Source organism: Leucoraja erinacea, chromosome 19 (genome assembly GCF_028641065.1).
Source record: "Leucoraja erinacea ecotype New England chromosome 19, Leri_hhj_1, whole genome shotgun sequence".
In the NCBI taxonomy this organism is placed as follows: Eukaryota; Metazoa; Chordata; class Chondrichthyes; order Rajiformes; family Rajidae; genus Leucoraja; species Leucoraja erinaceus.
In genome coordinates, this window is record NC_073395.1 from 9,899,233 (window position 1) to 9,925,458 (window position 26,226).

At 45.7% G+C, this 26,226-nt stretch overlaps 1 protein-coding gene across 1 annotated transcript in view; it reads right to left on the reverse strand.

Moving 5' to 3' along the window:
* Nucleotides 1-19,031: 19,031 nt before the first annotated feature.
* The window catches only part of LOC129706196 (metabotropic glutamate receptor 8-like), a 255,676-nt gene continuing 248,481 nt past the window's right edge, over nucleotides 19,032-26,226 (reverse strand). The window contains exon 10 of the mRNA XM_055650257.1: nucleotides 19,032-21,848. Within this exon, the coding sequence (XP_055506232.1) occupies nucleotides 21,799-21,848 (50 nt within the window). The 3' untranslated portion in view covers nucleotides 19,032-21,798. The remainder of the gene's footprint in view (nucleotides 21,849-26,226) is intronic.

Genomic DNA, 26,226 nt, shown 5'->3' on the forward strand with positions numbered 1-26,226 from the left:
TTTTAGACTGCCCGTTATTATGTGGGTGGGATTTATGACGTATTCTAGGGCGTGTTTCGAGCTAGGTTTCTTGTGCAGAAGCTTAGTTTTTAGTTTAGTTCGGACTTATATGGGGAAGGTTTAAACAGTGTAACGGTGACACGAGGAGTTTTCTAACGTTTGAAGCGATATGCTGGAGTTTGACGAAGATTAAAGTGTACGAGTCGGAGAAGGTCGGATGTATCTTATCGTGTTTCTTCATCAAAAGACTGTGTTATGAAGATTTATCTGTGAAGAAGCTCTGAAGGTCTCACAGAGAGCTCACATGCGTATTACGACATTCTCCTTAACCATGTAGTCTCCTTAGTGGCTAGGGGGAGTACTCTCTTGAACGATATAAGCATCTACCACTACACCATTCTACCAACAACTCGAGAGCAGCCCTGAACTACTATCTACCTCATTAGAGACCCTTGAACTATCTTTGATCTACTGGCTTTATCCTGTACTGATTGTTATTCACGCTGTTCCCTTTATCATGTGTCTGTACATTGTGAATGGCTCGATTGTAATCATGTATTGTCTTTCCGCTGACTGGTTAGCATGCAACAAAAGCTCTTCACTGTACCTGATGTACATGTAACAATAATCTAATCTAAACTAAATTACCAACCAATGTTGCAGATGCTGCAGAGTATATTATATTATATTATATTATATTATATTATGTTATATTATATTATATTACATGTACTGAGGCACAGTAACAATTTTTTTTGTTGAGAGCTATCCAGTCAGCAAAAGGTCTATACATGATTCCAATTAAGCCATCCACAGTTACAGGATAAAGGGAATAATACTTAGTTCAAGATAAAGTCCAATTAAAGATAGTTGAAAGGTCTCAGATGAGGTAGATAATAGCTCAAGACGGCTCTCTAGTTGGTGACAGGATGGTTCAGTTGCCTGATAGCAGCTGTGGAGAAACTGTCCCTGCATTAGGAGGTGTACGTTTTCACACTTATGTACCTCTTGCCTTTTATCGGGTGCACCACAGCATGGTTTGGGAACCATCACAACTCCATCCAAGACCACAAGAAATTACAGAGAGTTGTGGTCGTAGCCCAGAATCCTGACTACGGGCACCGTCCGGACTGAGTCTGTACGTTCTCTCTGAGATCAAGGGTGGGTTTTCTCCAGGATCTTCACTATTCCTCAGAGAAAACCCACACTCCAGTACAAAACGGAGGCAGCAGGTTTGTAGGTTAACCCCCTGGTTTTGGCGGTTAAGGCAACAACAAAAAAAAGCTGGAGCCGATGAACAAGATGGAACTGAAGACTCAGCGGGATTGCAGAACAGTGTCTGCTAGAAGATGAAAGGAAATAGGCAACAGTTTCGGGCCTCTCAGCGCCAGAACCCTCAATCTTCAGACTGAGTCTGTCGTTCTCTCTGGGGCGTGGGTTGGGCAGGGGACAAGAAAGGACAGGTTTAAAATTGGAGGTTACACAAAAAAGGAGAACCAGCGGGTGCAGCAGCATCTATGGCGAAGGAAATAGGGTTTCTGGCCGAGACTTCAGACTGATCGGGGGCGGGGGCGGGGGGGCTGACAAGAAAGGAAAAAGGAGGAGGAGCCCGAAGACAGCAATGGTAGGAGACTAGGGGGACTGAAGGGGAGGAGACAGGACGGACTATTCGATGTTCATGTTCATGCCCCCAGGATGCAGACTCCCCAAACGGAATATGAGGTGCTGTTCCTCCAATTTCCGGTGCTGCTCGCTGTGGCCATGGAGGAGACCCAGGACAGAGAGGTCGGAGACGGAGTGGGAGGGGGAGTTGAAGTGCTGAGCCACCGGGAGGTCAGCTTGGTTATTGCGGACCGAGCGGAGGTGTTCGGCGAAAAGATCGCCCAACCGCCGCTTGGTCTCACCGATATAGATCTGCTGACATCTAGAGCAGCGGACGCAATAGATGAGGTTGGAAGAGATGCAGGTAAACCTCTGTCGCACCTGGAACGATTGCTTGGGTCCTTGAACGGAGTCGAGGGGGGAGGTAAAGGGACAAGTGTTGCATCTCTTGCGGTTGCAAGGGAAAGTGCCCGGGGAGGGGGTGGTACGAGAGGGAAGGGAAGAATTGACAAGGGAGTTATGGAGGGAGCGGTCTTTGCGGAAGGCAGATATGGGGGGAGATGGGAAGATGTGGCGAGTGGTGGGGTCACGTTGGAGGTGGCGAAACTGACGGAGGATTACTTTTTGTATGTGACGGCTGGTGGGGTGAAAGGTGAGGACTAGGGGGACTCTGCCCTTGTTGCGAGTGGGGGGATGGGGAGAGAGAGCAGTGTTGCGGGGTATGGAAGAGACCCTGGTGCGAGCCTCATTGATGGTGGAGGAGGGGAACCCCCGTTCCCTGAATAATGAGGACATTTCAGATATAGGTTAAATGGTTTGGTAAAAATTGTCCCAAGTGTGTGTGTGTCGGATACTGCCAGTGCGCGGGGGTTGTTGGTCAGTGCAGACTCGGTGGGTCAAAGGGCCTGTTTCCGCGCTGTATCTCTGAACTAAACAAAACTAAACTAAACTAATTACACTGATAAAAGGCAGGATATAGATATTCATGTTGACTGACTCTGTGCCCACCAGAGGCAAGGTGCTTCCAGCCACATTGAGTACTGCATCAAGGACCACGTCTCTCAGTGTTTATCTCCATCATATTAGCCTCACCATTAGAGAAATATTCACACAACATTAGGTTGTTAAATAACTTTGGCTCATTGCTCATTACCTAATCTAATAAGACCATGTGGGGGGGTTTCCCTCCCGAAAGACACAGGCTCAGAGAACATCCATCCACCATCGGCCCTCTCTTCCTGCAGCTCATCCTAATGATTCCAAGATCCTCGATTCTGCATTGACCCTTCTGCTGTTTTTTTTTTCACCATTTTAAGATACCTATTAAAAGCCAACGCTGTAAACAGGGCGTTTGGTCTTTGACTTGAACATTTCCTTGGGAAGCGATGTGTCATTGTTTTTTATAACAATTCTCTTGCTTTGGAGAATAGAACGATATAAATGCTGTTTATGGCTGCTGGGTAAAGCTGTGGAAAAGCAAATGGATCTGCAAAGTCTTGCAGACTCTCAAATTGGATAATTTATCAATCAAGTAGCCCCAGGTTGTCAATGGGGCCAGAGCTGATTTTATGACTACAATAATGCACCTTCGATAGCATTTTATCAGAATGCATCACAGCTTGGTTTGGGAACAACTTCATCCAAGACTGCAAGAAATGGTTGCAATGTGGATGCCGACAATGAGACTCAAACAAAACGGCTTAGCGTAGAATCAGAGAGCAGAGTCATAGGGTCATGGAGTGGTGCAATGTGGAAGCAGGCCCTTCAGCCCAACTTGCCCACACTGGCCAACATGTCCCAGCTACACTAGTCCTACCTGCCTGCAAATAGTCCATATCTCTCCAAACTTGTCCTATCCATGTTTCTGAAATGTTGCAATAGTACCCGCCACAACTACCTCCTCCGGCAGCTCGTTCCATAAACCCACCCCCCTTTGTGTGAAAAAGTTACCCTTCAGGTTCCCATTAATTTCCTTCTCCCTTCACCTTAAACCTATGTCCTCTGGTTCTCGATTCCCCTACTCAGGGCACGAGAGCCTGTGCATCTATCCAAACTATTCCTCTCATGATTTTGTACACCTATGTAAGATCACCCCTCATCCTCCTGCGCTCCAAGGGATAGAGTTCCAGCTGAACCTCTCCCTGTACCTTAGGCCCTCGGGTCCTGGCAACATCTTCGTAAATCTTCTCTGCATCTTACCCAGCTTGACAACATCTTTCCTAAAACATGGTGACCAAAGCTGAACACAATATTCTAAATGTGGCCTCACCAACATCTTACATAACTGCAACATGACCTCCTAATTTCTATATTGAGGTCGATCTCTCCTCAGTTCTGAAATCTTACATTCTTAAAACTCTAAACCAGAGTGTGATTACTCTTTGGGTTGGTATTCAAATACAATTTATTGAGCAGCTTGAAGAAAATTATAGTGTTTAATATTAGTGTGAAGAAACATGCCTGTGGTTTGGTTTCGGCATATTACTGTGATAGATTATAAACCTGCAAGCATTTTCATTGAGAGTATATTCAGGAAAATTTGTGTCTGATATGATGTGGCAACTAATAGCTCTTATTATTAATTAGTTTAGAGACATAGCGCAGAAACAGCCCTTCAGCCCATTGATTCCGTACCATCCAGCGACCCCCGTACACTAGCACCATTTACATTCCTTACTGAGGCCAATTAACCTACAAACTTGTTGGTCTTTGGAATGTGGGAGGAAGCCGGGGCCCTCGGGGAAAACCCACGTGGTCGTATGGAGAACGTACAAACTCCGTACAGACATGATCGAACCAGGCTCTCTGGCGCTGTAAGGCAGCAACTCTACCGCTGTGCCACCGTGCCATCCTTTTGTGGCATAAAGAACAGCACAGCACAGGAACAGGCCATTTAACCCACAATGTGAACAAGCTTTTCCCTTTGAGAATAGGGAAGATTCAAACAAGAGGACATGACTTCAGAATTAAGGGACAGAAGTTTAGGGGTAATATGAGGGGGAACTTCTTTACGCAGAGAGTGGTAGCGGTGTGGAATGAGCTCCCAGTGGAAGTGGTGGAGGCAGGTTCATTGGTATCATTTAAAAATAAATTGGATAGGCATATGGATGAGAAGGGAATGGAGGGTTATGGCATGAATGCAGGCAGGTGGGACTAAGGGGAAAAAAAATTTGTTCGGCACGGACTTGTAGGGCCGAGATGGCCTGTTTCCGTGCTGTAATTGTTATATGGTTATATGGTTATATGTCTGTGTTGAATGTGAAACCAAGTTAAGCTAATCTCAAGATAGACATAAAAATGCTGAAGTAACACAGCGGGTCAGGCAGCATCTCTGGAGAGAAGGGATGGGCGACGTTACGGTTCAGGATCCCTTGCGAGGGATCGCCAGAGAAGAGCTCTGACCGCCGGCCTGCAGCCTATAACATCCTGAAGCCGCCGTCTCCGGGAGGAAAGTGCCAATTCGGGATCTTCGAAGCCGCGGAGCGTGTTTGACCGTCCCGACGTCGGAGTTTTGATCATCCCGACGAGAGGGCTTGTACATCGGGCCGTCCATAACGGCGACTACGGAGGGTTTATGGCCCCGACCACGGGTGAACAAAGGAGGAGGAATGGGTGAACTTAGTTGCCTTCCACCACAGTGAAGAATGCTGTGGTAGATGTTTGTGTTAAATCTTATTGTGTATTGTGTGCTATTTTTAAGTGTATCGCTGCTGGCAAATTCATTTCACTGCACCTTTGGGTGCATGCGACGAATAAAATTGGCTTTGACTTTTCAGACTGAAGGTAAGGGGTGGGAGGGGGAAGGCGTTGAGCTGGAGGCAGGAAACTATGGGGATCAATCAGGGCCAGCCTCAAATTACCTCTGGCACAGTGGTGCTTGGTAGGCCCATTGTTGGGTTGGGAAGGGGGGGATCTCGAGAGAAACAAGGTGGAGGACTGTGGCACTGGTGAACTGACTCAGGAGGAGGAAGTGGGCAAGAATGTGAGGGGGAGGGGAGGGGAGGGGAGGGAAGTATGAGATGAAATTCCTCTGACTATAGTTAAACTAATTAGTTAAACTAATCTCCTCTGACTCCATATCCCTCCAATCCCTCCTTATCCGTGTGCCTGTCAAAAGGCCTCTGAAATGCCACTATCGTATCTACCTCAATCACCACTCCTGCCAGTCCATTACAAGCAGCCACCACTCTCTGTGTACACAAGACCTGCCCCACACATCTCCTTTCAACATTCACCTTCTGACCTTAATAGGCCTGTCCCACCTAGGCGATTTTTTTAGGCGACTGCCAACGACCAGGACAATGGAATTCACCAAAGTCAGTGCCCGCGACTAACATAGAAACATAGAAAATAGGTGCAGGAGTAGGCCATTCGGCCCTTCGAGCCTGCACCGTCATTCAATATGATCATGGCTGATCATCCAATTCAGTATCCTGTACCTGCCTTCTCTCTATACCCCCTGATACTTTTAGCCACAAGGGCCACATCTAACTCCCTCTTAAATGTAGCCAATGAACTGGCCTCAACTACCTTCTGTGGCAGAGAATTCCACAGACTCACCACTCTCTGTGTGAAAAATGTTTTTCTCATCCCGGTCCTAAAAGATTTCCCCCTTAGCCTTAAACTGTGACCCCTCGTTCTGGACTTCCCCAACATCGGGAACAATATTCCTGCATCTAGCCTGTCCAACCCCTTAAGAATTTTGTAAGTTTCTATAAGATCCCCCATCAATCTTCTAATCTTCTAAATACAAGCCGAGTCTATCCAGTCTTTCTTCATATGAAAGTCCTATCCAGGTCTTTGAACAGTCTCTCATCACCAGGCGACAACCTATGGCAGCCCATCCCATTGTCGGAATCAAATGTTGAACATTTTTCGGCAAACCTTCGCCTAAGAGGGACATAAAGCTACCCCTGTAGTATTTGGCATTTCCACCCTGGGGAAAAAGGATTTGACTGTCTATCTTATCTGTGCCTCTTATTATTTTGTATATTTCCATCAGGCCTCCTCTCGATCTCTGACGCTCCAGAGAAAATTATGCAATATGTCCAACCTCTCCCTACAGCTGATACACTCCATCCCAGGCAGCTTTCTGATAAACCTCGTCCGCACCCTCACCAAAGCCTCTACTTCCACCCTGAAATTGGGCGACCTGAACTGCATACAAGGCTATCTATTGGTAAAAGTACGAGTTGTTAATGAAGCAGCAGGAGATTGAGAACAGAATGAACGGGGATATGGGTTAAATAAAGAGCATCGGTAATGGAACAAAATGGAATGGCCCTTCAGTCCCTTGTTGCCTGCTCCACCGTTCATTAAGGCTGCTCTAATTCCTTCGGCATATTCCAGGGATGAGGAGGTTGACTGATGATGAGTGTTTTATGGCACTGGGCCTGTACTCGCTGGAGTTTAGAAGAATGAGAGGTGGGGGGGGGACCTCATTGGAACATTCAGAATAGTGCAAGGCTTGGATAGAGTGGATGTGGAGAGGATGTTTCCACTAGTGGGAGAGCCTGGGACTCGAGGTCATAGCCTCAGAATTAAAGGGCGTTCTTTTAAGAAGATGAGGAGAAATTTATTTAGTTAGAGGGTGGTGAATCTGTGGAATTCTTTGCCATAGAGGCAAGGCAGTAGATATTGTTAAGGCAGAGATAGATAGATTCTTGATTCGTATGGGTGTTATGGGGAAAAAACAGGAGAATGGGGTTAGGAGGGAGAGATAGATCAGCCATGATTGAATGGCAGAGTAGACTTTATGGGCCAAATGGCCTAATTCGACTATCGCATGACCTTATAACCTTAGTTAGGAGGATCAGGCTTGGACACTGTGCCAGATGTAATCTGATCAGCCTATATATAACTGCAGCAAGGCACCTCTACATGTGTACACAAAGTCTCTTGTAATGAAAGGTTAAAATAAGGTTGGCCTTCCCAATTGCTCTCTGAACCTGCATGCTCTAGTCAGAGGGTGGTGAATCTCTGGAATCGATTGCCACAAAAAGGCTGCGGAGACCAAGTCAATGGATATTTTTAAGTGCGGAGATTGACAGATCGCACGGGTGTCAGGGGCTATGGGGAGAAGGCAGGAGAATGGGGTTGAGGGGGCCCGATAGATCAGCCATGGTCGAATGGCAGAGTAGATTTGGTGGGCCGAATGGCCTAATTCTGTCCTAGAACCTATGAACGTATGAAAAATAAAAGACACCGAATTTGAACAATTTTATTTTAAAATATTCCAAATATAATGAAACACTAAGTGAATGCGACTCCATACTGTGATAATCAATTTGTTGTGTCAGGGAAATTTGATTGGCAGAAGTTAACATTGATCAAAACTGTAAGCATCTAGGAACTTTGTTAAGTTAAAGGAGATAAAAGTAGGAATGTTGTCATTATACTTATATTGGAATGGACAGGATATTTTTCCGTAATTTGTATCTGCCATCTATTTAAATGTATATCATAATTTAATACATGTCAGCATTGTGGCAGGACAACGAGACATTGTTTTTACAAACTAAATGGCAGAGAAAAATAAAATGATTTTTTTGATTTAACAGCATCCCTGACCTGACCTGACATGACATTGCCGCATCATGTGAGCGTACGTATGTAATGCCAAATATTATTAGACACACTGTTACTATGACAGGGAAATATGGGCTCATTATTCTATTTAGCTCCATGGGAGGTTGTCTGACTTAAACAGGTTATATATCACAACACTGTGGGCGGCACGGTGGCACAGCAGTAGAGCTACTGCCTTACGGCGCCAGAAACCAGAGACCCGGGTTCGATCGAGATCCTGACTATGGGTGCAGTCTTTTGGATAAAACGCAACGTTACTAATAGTGTCAGGGAAATCGTGAAGATTAATACTGCGAAGCAAACGTTTAATTTAAACACGGTGATGCAGCGGTAGAGTTGCTGCTTTATAGCGCCAGTGACACGGGTTCGATCCCGACTGCAGATGCTGCCTGTACGGAGTTCGCACGTTCTCCCCGTGACCCACGCGGGTTTTCTCCGAGGTATTCGGTTCCCTCCCACACTCCAACGACATTCAGGTCCGTAGGTTGGTTGGCTTGGTCTAAATGTAAAATTGTAAAATATCCCTAATGCGTGTAGGATAGTGTTAATGTGCGGGGATCGCTGGTCGGCATGGGCACGGTGGGCCGAAGGGCCAGTTTCCATGCTGTAACTCTGAACTAAACTAGACTAAATCCCAAATGCCATTAGACAGACTGTTACTATGACAGGGAAATATGGGCTCATTATTCTATTTAGCTCCTTGAGAGGCAGTCTGACTTAAACAGGTTATATATCACAACACACACTGGCAGGAGAATATACGATTTGTCTGGCAAATTCTGAGTAGTTGAATGGACATCATAATCACACAAGTGAGAGAGAGAGATCTATTCCCCAGCTAACATGCAGAGCAGATAAGACTTCATCAATCGCATTTTTTGTTGCACATGAAATGCTCTTAAAAAACCAGCGCTTAACAATCACCAACTCTAAGAGGAGTTAATTGGGGATGTAAAATGTTTTCCAGTCACACATCATACATTGATGTGAAGGAGATTAATGCTCCAGCCATAACTCAAACTCAGGGCCGAGTAATCATCGGCAATGTTCAGTCAGCAAAAGTCAATTCTCAAGTCCCTCTTGCATTTATCACCATGCCAATGTCCCGACACTCATTCAATAACCGTAAAAGCCGTGCCAGGGTCTTGTTTCCAATTGCAATCTCTCTCGACAATTTAGAACGTGGTTTGAGATTCATATATTTGTGTGTGTGTGTGCGCATTAAAGGAAACGGCAACAATACAGCTCTAGCAAACATTAACACAAAAAATGAAAGTGGATACAAAATGCTGGAGAAACTCAGCGGGTGAGGCGGCATCTATGGAGAGAACGAATAGGCGACGTTTCGGGCCAGTGTGTGCAAGTTGGGCCGAAGGGCCTGTTTCCCTGCTGTATGTCTCTAGGACTCTATGACTCCAAATGCTCTGACAGTGAAAGCCAGCCCTGTATTCTAACTGAACACGTGACTACATTGCTCACCAACTTTTATTCCATGGAAAGGCAATAAACAGAGCTGTTAAAGCTTCCTGGATACTAAAGTCACCAGAATGAAGAGCAGCCATTAATCGTATCCAAGCACTGGGGTTTAATAATGGATCGTGAGTCCAGTGCTTGTTTTCCACATCTATACAGTTCTGTCTCATAGGTATCTGATCAGCCACCTGACAACACACCCCCAGACCCATTGCGTCTTTAGCTGACTAAATTGAAGGTGCCAAAGATGTAATTGTGTGTTTTTGCAGTAAGTTAGCTCATAGTTTAGAGGTACATCGCAAAAACAGGCCCTTCCGCACACCGAGTCCGCGCTGACCAGTGATCCCCATACACTAACGCTAGCCTGCACACACTAGGAACAATTTACAATTTTACCAAAGCCAATTAACCTCCAAGCCTGTATGTCTTTGGAGTGTGGGAGGAAACCGAAGATCTCGGAAAAAGCCCATGCGGTCACGGGGAGAACGTACAAACTCCGTACAGGCACCATCCGTAGTAGGGATCGAACCCGGGTCTACGACGCTGCAAGCGCTGTAAGGCAGCAACTCTACAGCTGCAAAACCGTCCGTAGTAGGGATCGGTTAATTGGGGTGAACTTGTCCCTCGTGCTGCATAGCGCTGGTGTAAGGCAGCGGACTTCTACGGCTGTTTCCAAATCTCCATAGCAAAATATATACACTATTTTACAGAACCACAGCACATGAGGCATTTTTATGTTAGCACCTAGAGATTTTTACTATTATGTTTGATTTTGGAGAGTCAAATGCAACGAAATTTCGTTCAAAGTGCACTGTGTCTAGGTGTATATCTGAATGACAATAAAGTTTTCGTTCATTCATTCATTCATAGGTCTTTTCCTGTCCCTATATTCTTTCTCTAGACTGCATTACATTTTGAAGTGCGGTCACTTTTACAGGCTACGCATAATCCCTGTGACAACATTTAGGATGTGAATATCTCCATTTAAATGCAAGTGCCTTGTTTAGTTGCCTGGATGACTCAACTAGATGGCTTTCAGAAATTAGTCCAGTCAACAGTCCCACCTGGAGCTCTTCTCCGAACTAATTCCACTGCACTCTCCCCACACAAACAGCTGGAGTAACTCAGCAGGCCAGGCCACATCTCTGGAGAAAAGGAATACGTTTCGGGTCGGGACCCTTCTTCAGACTCCAAAATCCGTCCACAGGAAGACGTTTCAAAACCTCCTGAAAATGGTGGTCTGTCGCTTCTGTAATATTGCCATTCGTTGCCCTCGAAGGACATAGGTGTTAACACACGATATCTGATTTTCTGACATATTTTGCCTCTCATGTTGATGTACCTTACACTGCCTCAGGATCTCATTTGTGAACACAGAATGACTCAGATCTCCAAGTAGCATCGAGTGAGTGTACAACTATGTTTAATAACATAACTGGACATCATAAGATCATAAGATCATAAGATCACGTGATAGGAGCAGAATAGGGCCATTTGGCCCATCAAGTCTACTCCGCCATTCAATCATGGCTGATCTCTCTGAATTTAATAATGATTAACTTTTAGGTTTATATACTCTGTGGAAGTGAAGGAATTTTCCATTTGCCTGGCTCAAATTTAAACGCACATATTTCCATTGCTCTTTCAGGACATATTAAGGTCATAAGGTCATGAGGAATAGGAGTAGAATTAGGCCATTCGGCCCATTAGGTCTACTTTGCCATTCATTCATGGCTGATCTATCTCTCCCTCCTAACCGCATTCTTCTGCCTTCCCCGCATAACCTCTGACATACGTACTAATCAAGAATCTATCTATCTCTGCCTAAACAATATCCACTGAGGGATGGCACAGTGGTGCAGCAGCACCAGAGACTGGAATACGATCTTGACTACAGTACATAGAAACATAGAAACATAGAAATTAGGTGCAGGAGTAGGCCATTCGGCCCTTCGAGCCTGCACCACCATTCAATATGATCAGGGCTGATCATCCAACTCAGTATCCCGCACCTGCCTTCTCTCCATGATCCCCTTAGCCACAAGGGCCACATCTAACCCCTCTTAAATATAGCCAATGAACTGGCCTCAACTACCCTCTGTGGCAGAGAGTTCCAGAGATTCACCACTCTCTGTGTGAAAAAAGTTCTTCTCATCTCGGTTTTAAAGGATTTCCCCTTTATCCTTAAACTGTGACCCCCTACTTCTGGACTTCCCTACCATCGGGAACAATCTTCCTGCATCTAGCCTGTCCAACCCCTTCAGAATTTTGTAAGTTTCTATAAGATCCCCTCTCAATCTCCTAAATTCTAGAGAGTATAAACCAAGTCTATCCAGTCTTTCTCCATAAGACAGTCCTGACATCCCAGGAATCCGTCTGGTGAACCGTCTCTGCACTCCCCCTATGGCAATAATGTCCTTCCTCAGATTTGGAGACCAAAACGGAGTTTGTATGTTCACCCTGTGACAGTGTGGGTTTTCTCCGGGTGATCCAGTTTCTTTCCACATTCCAAAGACGTGCATATTCGTAGGTCAATTGAATTCAGTAAACATTTACAGGTAAATTGTCCCTCGTGTGTAGGACAGCGCTAGTGTACGGGGTGATCGCTGGTCAGCGCGGGCTCGATGGACCGAAGGGCCTGTTTCCGCTCTGTATCTCCGAAGTCCAAAAGTTTAATGTCAAATGAATAAAATTATGTTTTTTTACCTTCTATAGAAAATATTGCTCGCAATCACAGGGCTATTCTTGTAGCTGAATAACTTATCGTTCAAACCTAAATCTCAATGGCATTAGACACTCTCAGGGTAATGAATCATAAACAATTGTCTTTTTTAAATTGATTTATTGTCAATGACAAATATAAAACAAATTCAATATATGCGGAGGGGTTTTATTTATCTAAGCCCCTCACAACTCCTCTGGAGAGATTGTACATAATGCCAAGACAAATGGACTGTTGTGAAACATGTAGTGTGGAAACCCAGAGGTGTAAAATTCTCATTGATATCGTGAGAAGTAAGATAGTCCCCAAGTGAAAATTCTTCTCACTGATGCCATAGCAAGTACTTCACAGATGGAATGAGTCATTTGCAAGCCCTGCCGTATCTGAGGAAGGGTGCGCTGCTGTTGGAGAGGGTCCAGAGGAGGTTTGTGAGAATGATCCCAGGAATGATTGGGGTAGCATATGATGAGTCTGGAGAATGTGAATAGGCGACGTTCTCGGGTCAGGATCCTTCTTCTGACTGATTGTGGTGTGGGGGGGAGCGGGGAGAGAAAGCTGGAAGAGAGATGGAGGCAAGATAAAGCCTGGCAAGTGATAGGTGGATACAGGTGAGGAGGCCCTTGACCTGAAACATCACCAATCCATGTTCTCCAGAGATGCAGCCTGATCCGCTGAGTTATTCCAGCACTTGGTGACTTTTTTTGTAAACCAGCACCTGCAGTTCTTTGCGTGTCTAATACTTCCGGTCGAGATTCACATATCCACATGCAAAACGTTCTCATTGTCAGACATGCACCTAATCGCTGTGTAAATGGGGACTGGTCCTAATCGCTGTGTAAATGGGGACTGGTCCTAATCGCTAGGTAAATGGGGACTGGTTCTTGTCTCTGCTCAGTCAGGTCATCACTTATAGAAACATAGAACCATAGAAAATAGGTGCAGGAGTAGGCCATTCGGCCCTTCGAGCCTGCACCGCCATTTAATATGATCATGGCTCATCATCCAACTCAGTATCCTGTACCTGCCTTCTCTCCATACCCCCTGAGCCCTTTAGCCACAAGGGCCACATCTAACTCCCTCTTAAATATAGCCAATGAACTGGCCTCAACTACCTTCTGTGGCAGAGAATTCCAGAGATTCACCACTGTCTGTGTGAAAAATGTTTTTCTCATCTCGGTCCTAAAGGATTTCCCCCTTATACTTAAACTGTGACCCCTTGTTCTGGACTTCCCCAACATCGGGAACAATCTTCCTGCGTCTAGCCTGCCCAACCCCTTAAGAATTTTGTAAGTTTCTATAAGATCCCCCCTCCATCTTCTAAATTCTAGCGAGTACAAGCCGAGTCTATCCAGTCTTTCTTCAAATGAAAGTCCTGACATCCCAGGAATCAGTCTGGTGAACCTATAGAGTCATAGTCATACAGTGTGGAAACAGGCCCTTCAGCCCAACTTACCCACACCAACCAACATACACTAGTCCCACCTGCCTGTGTTTGGCCCCCATTAGTGCCCTATCCATGTACATGTCTAAATGTTTCTTACACATTGTGATAATAGCTGCCTCAACTACCTCCTTTGGCAGCCGGTTCCATTCACCCACCACCCTTTGTGTAAAAACAGTTACCCTTTAAGCTCCTATTATCTCTTGTTAATTGGCTTGATAAAATTTCTCCCTAGTCCGTGTAAGATAGTATAAGTGTGCGACGATCGCTAGTCGGCAAGGACGTGGGCCGAAGGGCCTGTTTCCGCACTGTATCTCTAAACTAAACAAAACTAAACTAAAAGTCACTGAGAGCTATCAAGCAGGTGCTGCAATTAAGACAGGTTGATCTTTGTTAACCTTTATTGCTGGATTTGTGTAAAGATGTCTCACTAAATTAAACAGGGACATGATGAGACCGCACCTGCACCATTGACTCCATCTACACTTCACGCTCCCTAGGACAAGCATAATATGGATCATGTGCAGGCAGAGGAGATTAGTTTAATTTGGCATCATGTTTGGCAGGGACATTATGGCCCGCATGTGCTGTTCCTGTGCTGTAATATTCTACGTCCTATAATGGTAATGTCCAATTTAATAAACATGACTTTAAATGTGTTTGCATCAAAAATCAATGGTTGAGAACATCATTCTAGATCATTGAATATAAATTTCATTTTCCATTAGGGCGGCGCGATGGCACAGCAGTAGAGTTATTGCCTTACAGCGCTTACAACGCCAGAGACCCGGGTTCGATCCCGACTGCGGATGCCTGTCTGTATGGAGTTTGTACGTGCTCCCCGTGACCTGCGTGGGTTTTCTCAGAGGACGTTGCTTTGCTACCACACTCCAAAGATGTACAGGTTTAACATCAAGGAGCTCGCAGTCTCGGGTTGAGACAGTCGTCGGGAAGTTGCAAAATCTGCACGACATTAAACTAGCCCCGACACGGGGTAGATCGCCCGGCGCGGGGGAGCTGCGATTGCCCCCCCCCGATGCAGGAGCTTGATCGCGGAGGCCCGCCTCCGGGAGTAAGATCGTCCCGTCAACAGAAGGTTAGAGGCCCCCGACCGCTGGAGGACAAAGAAGGGAGAGATTGAACTTTTATTCGCCTTCCATCACAGTGAGGAATGCGGAGGAGTCACTGTGGTGGATGTTTATGTTAAAATGTAGTTTGTGTGTTCCGTTGCATTTTATTGGTATAGCTGGAGGGGCTATGGGGAGAAGGCAGGCACAGGTTATTGATAGGGGACGATCAACCATGATCACTATGAATGGCATTGCTGGCTCGAAGGGCCGAATGGCCTCCTCCCGCACCTATTTTCTATGTTTCTATGTATGGCAAATTCCTCGTATGTTGCGAAACTTATTTGGCTAACAAAGTATGATTATAAGTTTGTACGTTAATTGGCTTAGTATAAATGTAAACAAATTGTCGGGTATTGTTAATATGCGGGTATCGCTGGTCGGTGCAGACTCTGTGGGCCATAGGTCCTGTTTCCGTGCTGTATCTCTAAACTAAACTTAAATAAATTACAGAACCTTCCTGCTGGCATTATCCATCTTTTGTGGTTTGGGAGTTAAGACAAACCATATGATGGTCTTCTTAATGGTTTCATGGTTTAGCGACACTAAACTGTGCATTGGAATGGCAGCACAGTCGTTAAATTATTGGACTCATCATCTACAAGCCTAACGTGAAGGTTCAGGAACATAATGTTGAATTTCACTCCAGCAACTATAAAATGTAGAATTCACTGACTTAATAACCTGGAACTAAAATGTTCGTAATGGTGATTGCAAAATTGCTGTTTGATTGTAAAACCTTATTTGATCCATTTTCAAACACTCCACATATCACAAGCTGGGAAAATAGATAACAAAGTGATGTACTCTCTCTCTCTAAATGTAATCTCTTCGCTGAATATAGGTTGAAGGAAATAATAAAATGCAAAGAGTTTGTAGATTTAGTGCAGGGATATGATTCTGAGTTAAATTTGATCCCTCCAAATCCACATTTGTTCCCTTGCTTCACAGCGCAAGGGTTCGACCCTTACCTTGGGTGTTCTCCCTGTGACCGCGTGGGTTTTCTCTGGGTGCTCCGGTTTTGTCCCACATTCTAATGATGTAGATTCATTGGCTTCTGTAAATGTGTAGGATCGAACTAGTGTGTGGGTGATGGATGGTTGGCGTGGACTTGATGGGCCAAATGGCCTGTTTCCACGCTCCAAGCGAAGCTAAAATCTCCTCCACCGACCCCTCCATCCAAGGGCATGGTGAACATTTAATGAGCATTTAAGATTTAAGTCTGGATTATGTCATTGGATTGCCAAACTGCTGGAGCTGTGGCCTAGAACTGAATTGACTTCAAGAAATCGGTCTACGAAAGGATTGACAAATTCAGCCAAGATTATATAGCAATGCAATGAAAAGGAGATTATATTATGAGTGTTATTAGAAATGGGTATATTACTGATGAGCCAAAAATAAAGTGCTGGAGGAACTTAGTGGTCCAGGCAGCATCTTTAGACTTTAGAGATACAGAGCGGAAACAGGCATTTTAGCCCACCAAGTCCGTGCTGACCAGATCACCCCGCAAACTAACACTATTCTACACACTAGGGACAATTACACAACTCACTGACGCCAATTAACCTACAAACCTGCGCATCTTTGGAGTGTGGGGGGGAAACCCGAGGACCCAGAGAAAACCCACGTGGTCACAGGGAGAATGTACAAACTCCGTACAGACATCACCCGTAGTCGGGATCAAACCCGGGTCTCTATCAGTGTGCCACCCTTCTGTAGTGGGAATAGGCAGCCCATATTTCGGCTGAAATCTCTACTCACATGGAATCATATAGCATGGAATCAATCCCTTCAGCCCAACGCCCACTCTGGCTAACCTGCCCCACGCCCCCATCTGCACTAGTCCCACCTGTCTGCATTTGGCCCATAACCTTCTAAACCTGTCCGATCCATATTCCTGTCCAAATGTTTCCTAAACATAACGATAGTACATGCCTCAACTACCTCTTCTGGCAGCTCGTTATATATACCCACCACTCTTTGTGTTAAAAAGTTACCCCTCAGTTTCCCATTAGATTTTTCCTCCCCTTACCTTAAACCTGGGATCTCTTGTTCTCAATTCCCCTATTCTGGGCAAAAGATGGTGTGTATACGCAATCTATTCCCTTCATGATCATGTGCACCTTTATAAGATCACCCCTCATCCTCCTGTGCTCCAAGGAGTCGAGTCCTAGCCTGCTCAACCTCTGACTAAAGCTCAGGCCCTTGAGTCCTGGGAACATCCTCATAAATCTTCTCTGCACCCTTTCCAGCTTGACAACATATTTCATATAACCTGGTGCCCAAAACTGAATACAATACTCTAAATGTGGCCTCACCAACGCTTTACACAACTGTAACATGGCCTCCCAACTTCTAGGCAAGGCAACTTTATTTATATAGCACATTTCATACACGAGGCAGACTCAAAGTGCTTCACATAGAAACATGTCATACAATAAAATGAAATAAAAAAATGAAATAAAATAGAAGAATTAAAAGAAAATAAAGCAAAATTAAAAATGCATTATAAAAAGTGCAAAAGTTAAAAGTGTAATGTAGTTAAGATTTAGCTGAAAGCTAAAGTAAACATAAAAGTTTTCAGTCTTGTTTTAAAAGTGGTCAAAGTTGATGCAAGTCTATACCTGCGCCCCTGTGCTGAACAGGTTTATGCCCTTTAACATTAAGTCAATTAACATTTCCTGATCTCTGTTCAAACCTGACTCTTAGCATTACTGGATGTCTTTACGTTATATAAAACACAGCACATAATTTAATATGACAACATGTTCATTAGCTATAGAAGTCCCTCTTCTCCCCTCTCCCATGGGGCAAGAGGTATAGAAGTGTGAAAACGCACACCTCCAGATTCAGGGACAGTTTCTTCCCAGCTATTATCAGGCAACTGAACCATCCTACCAACAACTAGAGAGCTGTCCTGCAATACTAGCTACCTCATTGGAGACCCTCGGACTATCTTTGATCGGACTATAGCGGACTTTATCTTGCACTTATTCACGGTATACCTTTTACCATGTATCTGTATACTGTGGGTGGCTCGATTGTAATCATGTGTTGTCTTTCCGCAGGCTGGTTAGCACGCAACAAAAGCTTTTCACTGCACCTCGGTACTAGTAGCAATAAACGAAAGTCAATTAGGAGCAGAATTCAGCCCATCAGGTCTGCTCCACCATTCAGTCATGGCCGATCTATTATATCTTTCCCCCTCAACCCCATTCTCCTGCCTTCTCCCCTTAACCCCCGACACCACATGACACCAATACTGGGCCACTATGTACGAGGTCCTCCTATGTATGTGTGCAACCACAAACCGTATACGGTACACGGCAGCATGAAAGATATCAGTTTGTGTGGAAAGAAATAGATAAAGACAACAAGAAAATTCAATAACTTTTTAGTCAATAAGTTTCAATAAAAAATGCCAGATAAATACAGAAGAAACATTTCATGGTATTTACTGAACCTTTCTTGTACAAATTATATCAACACTATTCATTACAGTGGAACCTACCTAAGATCAACACCTTTTCAGTTTCAAACATTCTCTTTGCTACGTTTGCAGAAAGGTGAGTTGGATGGGAGTGTCGCCCCCTGAGTCTTTTCTCCTCCATTTGAGGGAGAACTTCTCTTGACCAGTCCATCGGCAACCTGGAGCCCATAGGGGGGAGCCAAAGGTGGCGGTCAACCCAAGCCAAGCCCAGTGGCTTCCAACTCCTCATGTTGAAGGTTGTTAGAAGACACAGTGCTCAAATGTGGAGGTAACGCCACCAAGATTTTTTTTTTTTTAAGAATGTTTTTTTTTTTAAAGAGATTAGAGGAGGGGAGGGCAATTAAAAAAAAAAAAATCTTCCTGAAGAGGAGTTAATGTCATTAAGGGGTCCACTGCAATGATTTAAAAATAAATTATAACTGGAAATCCATTTACATTCCAGTGCACGTCTTGTGAACACAGGAACACTCGACCACAGCTCACATTCACCAGTTTCACGACGCCGCTGTGTAAATCATGTACCACATAGAGTTTCACCAAAAATTCATGCAGAACTTATCCTGTCTGTGCCTGGCTTGGGGGGGGGGGGGGGGGGGGGGGGGCTTTATGATGGGTGGTCCTTTAAAAAAAAAAAAAAACAGCCCAAGAATGTGTCTGTGTAGCTAGGTGAGACCTGTCGGTTCTTGTCGAATGGAAGCACTGACTGGAGAAATGAGGAAATCAACAAACGTACCGCAATGTTGCTCATCGCCAGCCTGGCCCCGGACCACAATAGACGCGTGAAACATTCATTCCACTGGTGGGAGCTTTCGGGCTTGTAAACTTAATACATTCTATTTGCAAATGCTGCGCTCTTCTCTCTCCCTCCTCTCCCCTCCCCTACCTGTGGCCGCGGCTGAGCTTGCTAACGTGAAATTAATTACACGGACCCCAGGGATAAAGCTGCTTCTTTCTCGCCAAAGGGAGCAGCCGGGCAAAGTCCACCGCACTACGCCGCGGAGCCGCCGCTCTCCAGTTGGACTTGGACGGGCAGAAGGGGAACCAAAGGCACAAAGTGCGCGGGGAAGGAATTGTACAGATGCTGGTTGAGACCGAAAGCTGGAGTAACTCAGCGGGACGGGACGGGCGCAGCTGCACTATCCCTGGAGAAAAGGAACGGGCGACATTAGATATTGATATGTTTTAGTTCTAGGGATACAGCGTGGAAACAGGCCCTTCGGCCCATTGAGTCCGTGCCGATCAGCGTTCACCCCTTACACTGCCAGCTCTACCCTACACACTAGAGACAATTTCACAGAAGCCAATTAACCTACAAACTGCGCGTCTTATGGGTGTGGGAGGAAACCCGAGCACCCAGAGAAAACCCACGTAGTCAAGACTAAACACTTATCTATACTCCCAAGCCTTCCTGACATCCACTGAGCGAGGGCCATATGTATATATGTATGTAGTTTGTTTGTTTATACTATTCTTATAACAAATGTAAAGCATTTGGCCAACGAGAGTTGTTTTTTAAATGTGCTATATAAATAAATGTGACTTGACTTGACTAGTCACAGGGAGAACGTGCAAACCCCACGCAGAAGTCAGGATGAAAACCTGGTCTCTGTTAGGCAGAGACTCTACCGCTGTGCCACCGTGTCATCAGGGGATGCTGCCCGACCCATTGAGTTACTCCAGCACTTTGTGTCCTCCCTCTCTCTGTAAACGAGCATCTGCAGTCCCTTGCGCCCGCAAAAGAAAAACTGGGCGACCCATCAAAGGGGCAATCATGACTTGCTGAGCTGGGGTCCCGCCGATCTAATCAGGACAGCAGTCAGGTGCTTCAACGCCAACTAATCAGAGCAATTAGCTCAGGTCCAGGGGATGCGCCTAGTATAACTATTGTGCCTTACACGCTGATATTCAGCTGGTTGGTCTAGGGAGGACACGTTTAGAGATATCATGACAAGAAAATAACACATCCGCACAACTACTTAGCTGATCAATGGCATTTTTTGCTCCAGATCTGCAGAGTGGAGGGATATGGATCACGTCAACCTTATGAGATTAGTTTACCTAGGCATTTATATTCGGCACAGACTTTGTGGGCCTGTTCCTGTACCGTACTGTTCTATGCATCCCGCTGATCTATTCACTGCATTAATGGCGTCGTTGTATATGTGGAACTTGTGTCCCCCAGGGAAAGAGTTCCTACAGGGTAGGTAGGCGCTATCTAAATGTACGAAAGGTGTTCCCCAGCTGTCCTGAGTTAAATGCAAAGGGCCAAGAGAGAGGCGGGAGGGGGCATGTGGAATTGGAATACTAATACTTTGTCACGTGTAACTAGGCAGTGAAATTCTTTGCTTGCATGTAATGTATGGGCGAGGCAAGCAGAGAGCTGTGTGCAACTGTTGTCTCCAAGACCCTTGCGACTTGCAACTAAAACCCGCACCCCCATTGCATATCTTTCTGTACGCGTACAGAACACGGGGAGGATGCAATAATACCGACCTGCGATCTTACAAACCATGGGTCTGCCATTGTCTGATTGTGTGTGTGTGTGTGGTGGGGAGTGGTAGGGTGTGGGGGCTAGAACAGCCTTGATGTGCCGAACGGCCGCGGCCGAGCTTCACGCCCACTGTGCGAGCCCCTGGACAGGGTGCAGTCGCCCTGTATGGTGAGCTCATGGAAACACGAGAACGTGGTGAGCATTTGGCCCCCGTCGCTTTTGTAAAAGAGTCACACACGGCACAAAAACAAAAAAATAAATAAATCACGCTGGAACCCGCAAAACAGAATGTACATCTCTGGATTTTGCAAAAAAAAAACATTCCTTTATTACAAATAAATCAGTCATATAAAACGTCGACATGCTTCTTCAACCCTTGCATTTATTTATTGTACGCCACGCTATGCTGTGATCCACATTGAACGCCCTGTTTATTGCATTGGCTCAGGGCACAAGAGCCTCTCGAAAACTAGGGTGCAACAAGGGTAGATAGACCACAGAACCGAAAGGATAGATGCACAGTCACTAGACTTACAATTAGAACATCAGGCATGGGTTTCCCTCTGGCCCAGGGCTCAGGGCCCGCGCACAAGGAGTGCAAACAGTCGATGGCCCTTGTGTGTCTTCCTCGTCACTGGGATGCCGTGTCTCGGAATACACAAAGGGGAGGGGGGGTGGGGCAATCTCGCACTTGCCGAGCCCGGGGGGAGGGGGCTTCTCTCCCCTGTGGCCCCCCCATCCCATCATCACCACCGCAGGCCGTCCTTCCTCCCCAGAGCGCTTTCCAAATGATGGGACGCGAAGGTGGGCTTCACGCATGCAGTCCCCGTTGGACTACTTCAAGCTGTGCACCAGATACGCTCAGTTTGCATGGTTGCTGTAGCTGATGTAGGTGGTCTTGGTGGAGGAGGCTGCGGGAGAGAGAGAGAGAGGTTTGCCAGACAGATTAGAGCCGACATATTCATTTCACTTGCACTTTATGCTATGTGACAAATTGTATTGTATTGTAGCAAATAACCGCAGATGCTGCTGCAGAATGATGAAAGTTGCTCACTGGAATTTGGAAGGATGAGAGGGGATCTTGTGCATATAATATGCTTAAGGGATTGGATAGAAACATAGAAAATAGGTGCAGGAGTAGGCCATTCGGCCCTTCGATCATCCAACTCAGTATCCTGTGCCTGCCTTCTCTCCATTCCCCTGATCTCTTTAGCCACAAGGGCCACATCTAACTCCCTCTTAAATATAGCCAAATGAACTGGCCTCAACTACCTTCTGTGGCAGAGAATTCCACAGATTCACCACTCTGTGTAAAAAATGATTTTCTCATCTCGGTCCTAAAAGACTTCCCTCTTATCTTTAAACCGTGACCCCTTGTTCTGGACTTCCACAACATCGGGAATAATCTTCCTGCATCTAGCCTGTCCAACCCCTTAAGAATTTTGTAAGTTTCTATAAGATCCCCCCTCAATCTTCTAAATTCTAGCGCGTACAAGCCGAGTCTATCCAGTCTTTCTTCATATGAAAGTCCTGCCATCCCAGGAATCAGTCTAGTGACCCTTCTCTGTACTTCCTCTATGGCAAGAATGTATTTGGCAAAGGATAGGTTAGATGCAGGAACAATGTTCCCCATGTTGGTGGAGTCCAGAACCAGTTTAAGAATAAAGGAGTAGGCCATTTAGGACTGAGATAAGGAAAAACTTTTTTCACCCAGAGAGTTGTGAATCTGGAATTCTCTGCCACAGAAGACAGTGGAGGCCAATTCACTGGATGTATTCAAGAGAGAGTTAGATATAGCTCATAGGGCTAATGGATCAAGGGATATGGGGAGAAAGCAGGAACGAGGACTGACTGATTCTGGATGATCAGCCATGATCATATTGAATGGCGGTGGAGGCTCAAAGGGCCGAATGGTCTACTCCTGCACCTATTTCCTATGTTTCTATGTTTGCACCTTAGACACAAAGGGCTGGAGTAACTTTTCCCCAGAGATGCTGCCGAACCCGCTGAGTTACTCCAGCACAAATGACCTCAGGCAGGACATTTACTGGTAGGTCCATTGTTCATAGGGAAGTTGTGATCTCATGAGGACGGGTCAGGCAGCATCTCTGGAGAAAAAGAATGGGTGATGTTTTGGGTGGGGGCCCTTCTTCAGACTGAATGTAGGGGGGGATGTGAAGAGCAGGAGGCGAGAAAAGACCAGGGTCGATCACGGCCAGCCACAAACAAGGGTGTTACATAGTGGACCCATTCTTGGCTGGGGTGATCTCAAGGTGTGATCTCAAGAGAAACAATGTGGAGAATTTCCACAGTTCAGCGGTAGAGTCTTTGCATTACAGTGCAAGAGACCCGGGTTCGATCCTGACTACGGGTGCTGTATGCGTGGAGTTTGCACGTTCTACCTGTGGCCGCGTTAGTTTCCCCCGGGTGCTCCACTTTCCTTCCCCCATTCCAAAGACGTGCAGGTTTGTAGATTAATTGGCTTCTGTAAATTGTCCCTAGTGTGTGTTGGATAGAACTGGTGTACATGAGGTCAGCAAGGACTCAATGGGCCAAGGACCCGTTTCCACACCGTATCTCTAAACTAAACTAACACTAAACTGCCTCCAGTGAGGAAACAAGAGGACAATCCAGTATCCGAACTCAATAGCCACAGGGCAGATGCAAGGAACTGCAGAAGGTACACAAAATTGCTGGAGAAACTCAGCGGGTGCAGCAGCATCTATGGAGCGAAGAAAATAGGTGACGTTTCGGGCCGAAACCCTTCTTCAGACTGATGGGGGGTGGGAGGGGAGAAGGAAGGAAAAAGGGGAGGAGGAGGAGCCCGAGGGCGGGGGGAACTGCAGGAACTGCAGATGCTGGTTTACAAAAAAAGGCAGAAAGTGCTGGAGTAACTCAAGTCAGGCAACGTGACTTATTTTGTAGATGCTGACTGATTTGCTGAGTTACTCCAGCACTTTGTGTTTTTTTATGTAAACCAGCATCTGCAGTTGCTTGTGTCCTCCATAGGACAGGGCCCTACATCAATATCCAGAGATCGTAAATCCAGAGGTAATAAACTGGAGAATATGGTGGGCCAGGGAAATATGGAGAACCTTCTTTTAACGCAGTACAATGCACTTTGAAGACCATCTTTTAAAATGAAGTGGAATTAGATTCCATTGTAACTTTCAGAAGGGAATTGGAAAGGGTTTTAAAGGGAAGGATTTGAACTCTGAGGGCAAAGAGCAGTGGAGTGGAACAAATCAGGAAACACATTTTCAAAGAGTTAGCACAGACCTTATTAGCCAAGTTATCTTCAGCACCGTACAATTCTATAATAAACAGTAATCATGAAATTTTCAATCTCATTTTAATTTAACTGTCAAGCTGATGGAATGGGAACTTAAAAGTCATTGAGCTGCACAGCATGGAAACCGAGTATAGAAACAGGGACTGCAGATGCTCATTTATATCGAAGATAGACACAAAGTGCGGGTCAGGCAGCATCTCTGGAGAAATAGGATGGGAGACGTTTCGGGTCGGGACAATTCTTCAGACTGAAGATATCTGAAGAAGGGTCCCCACTCGAAACGTCACCCATCCTTTTTCTCCAGAGATGCTGCCTGACCCGCTGAGTCACGCCAGCACTTTGTGTCTGTCCGTACTAAAGAAGGAGATGGTTAGTGTTCTTGGTGTATGTTCAAGGTGGTCTAATATTTCCATTATGCGGAGAGTTGCAAAGTTTTGATCCAGCATTAACGAAGGAAGCGTGAAAAAGTTTTGAGCGAGGTTGGATGAGAACTCATGCAGTGATCGTGTCCCATGCCCATGTGGTGTCTCTGATCATTTATTACGCTGATCTGACAGACAAATGGTGGGAAATTGTTTTAGATAGTACTTTATCTTCATAATTGCTGATCTTGGGGGAGATGAGAGGAACCTGGGGAGGTTGGGGAGGAAGATCCCCCCTGCCACGGGTACCATGTAATCCCGTGCTACCTGCTCCATGGTCGGATAGTCGACGACTAAACCGTCTCCACCACCTGGTTTGCCAGGTGAGGAGGGGGCTGTGGACCCCCAGCATGACCAAAAACAAGACCTATCAAAAGGCGGATGAGCCTCTAGCGAGCCAACGGCCATCCACACTTCAGTAGAACTTCCGATCACTGTCGTACATAGCATTGTAAGGAATGATGATAAAGCACACACACCAAAACCCTACACTTCGAGTGGCCGAAGTCTGCAGGAACTGGCGGAAATCAGCACCACTGCGTCGCTAATGTGTTCAACGATGATAAATGGAGAGGTCTGTTTCAGGGGAATACAATGGGAACAGGACCTGCCCTGTGAATTAACATGGGGCCTTCATTGATATCTTTATGTTTCAGGAATCGAGAACCAGAGGACATAGGTTTAAGGTGAGGGGGGAAAGATTTAATAGGAAGCTGAGGGGTAACTTTTTCACACAAATGGTGCTGGGTGCATGGAGGAGGTAGTTGAGGAAGGCTCTATCGCAACGTTTGAGAAACATTTACACTGGTAGATTGACAGGACAGGTTTAGAAGAATATGGGCCAAACGCAGGCAGGTGGGACATGCAGGTAGATGGGGCATGTTGGATGGTGTGGGCAAGTTGGGCCGAAGGCCCCGCTCGCACGCTGTATGACTCTATAAAAATGGAAATTTGGTAATCATTTTAATATAGTCTAAATCACTCAAGTGTGACAATAGCTTAAAAATATTAAACTAAGACTTAAAATTGAATGATAAAGAACTTCTCCATTTCTTAATACTTCTGTGTCTGGAACCAATTGTTTTTCAATTTGATGAAGCATTGCTTTCAATAAAAGACTGGACCAGGAGCACATCCTATCTATCGAACACCTAGTGGTGGTGTAACTCAGCGGGTCAGGCACCATCTCTGGAGGACATGGAGAGGCGACGTTTTAGCTTGGGACCCTTGACCCTTCTCCAGACTCTTCTGGGCAGCACGGTGGCGCAGCGGTAGAGTTGACTACTGATCCTGACTACTGCTGCTGTCTGTACGGAGTTTGCACGTTCTCCCAGTGACAACAAGGGTTTTCTCCAGGAGCTCCGGTTTCCTCCCACACTCCAAAGGTGTGCAGGTTTGTAGGTTAAATGGCTTCTGTAAATGTGTTGGATAGAACTGATCGCTGGTTGGCAAGGACTCGTTGGGCTGAAGGGCCTGTTTCCACACTGTATCTCTTAAACTAAGCTAACAAACTAGACTCTGAGGACTAACTGAACTACTCCAGCACTGTGTTCCACACAAGATTCTTCCCAGCTG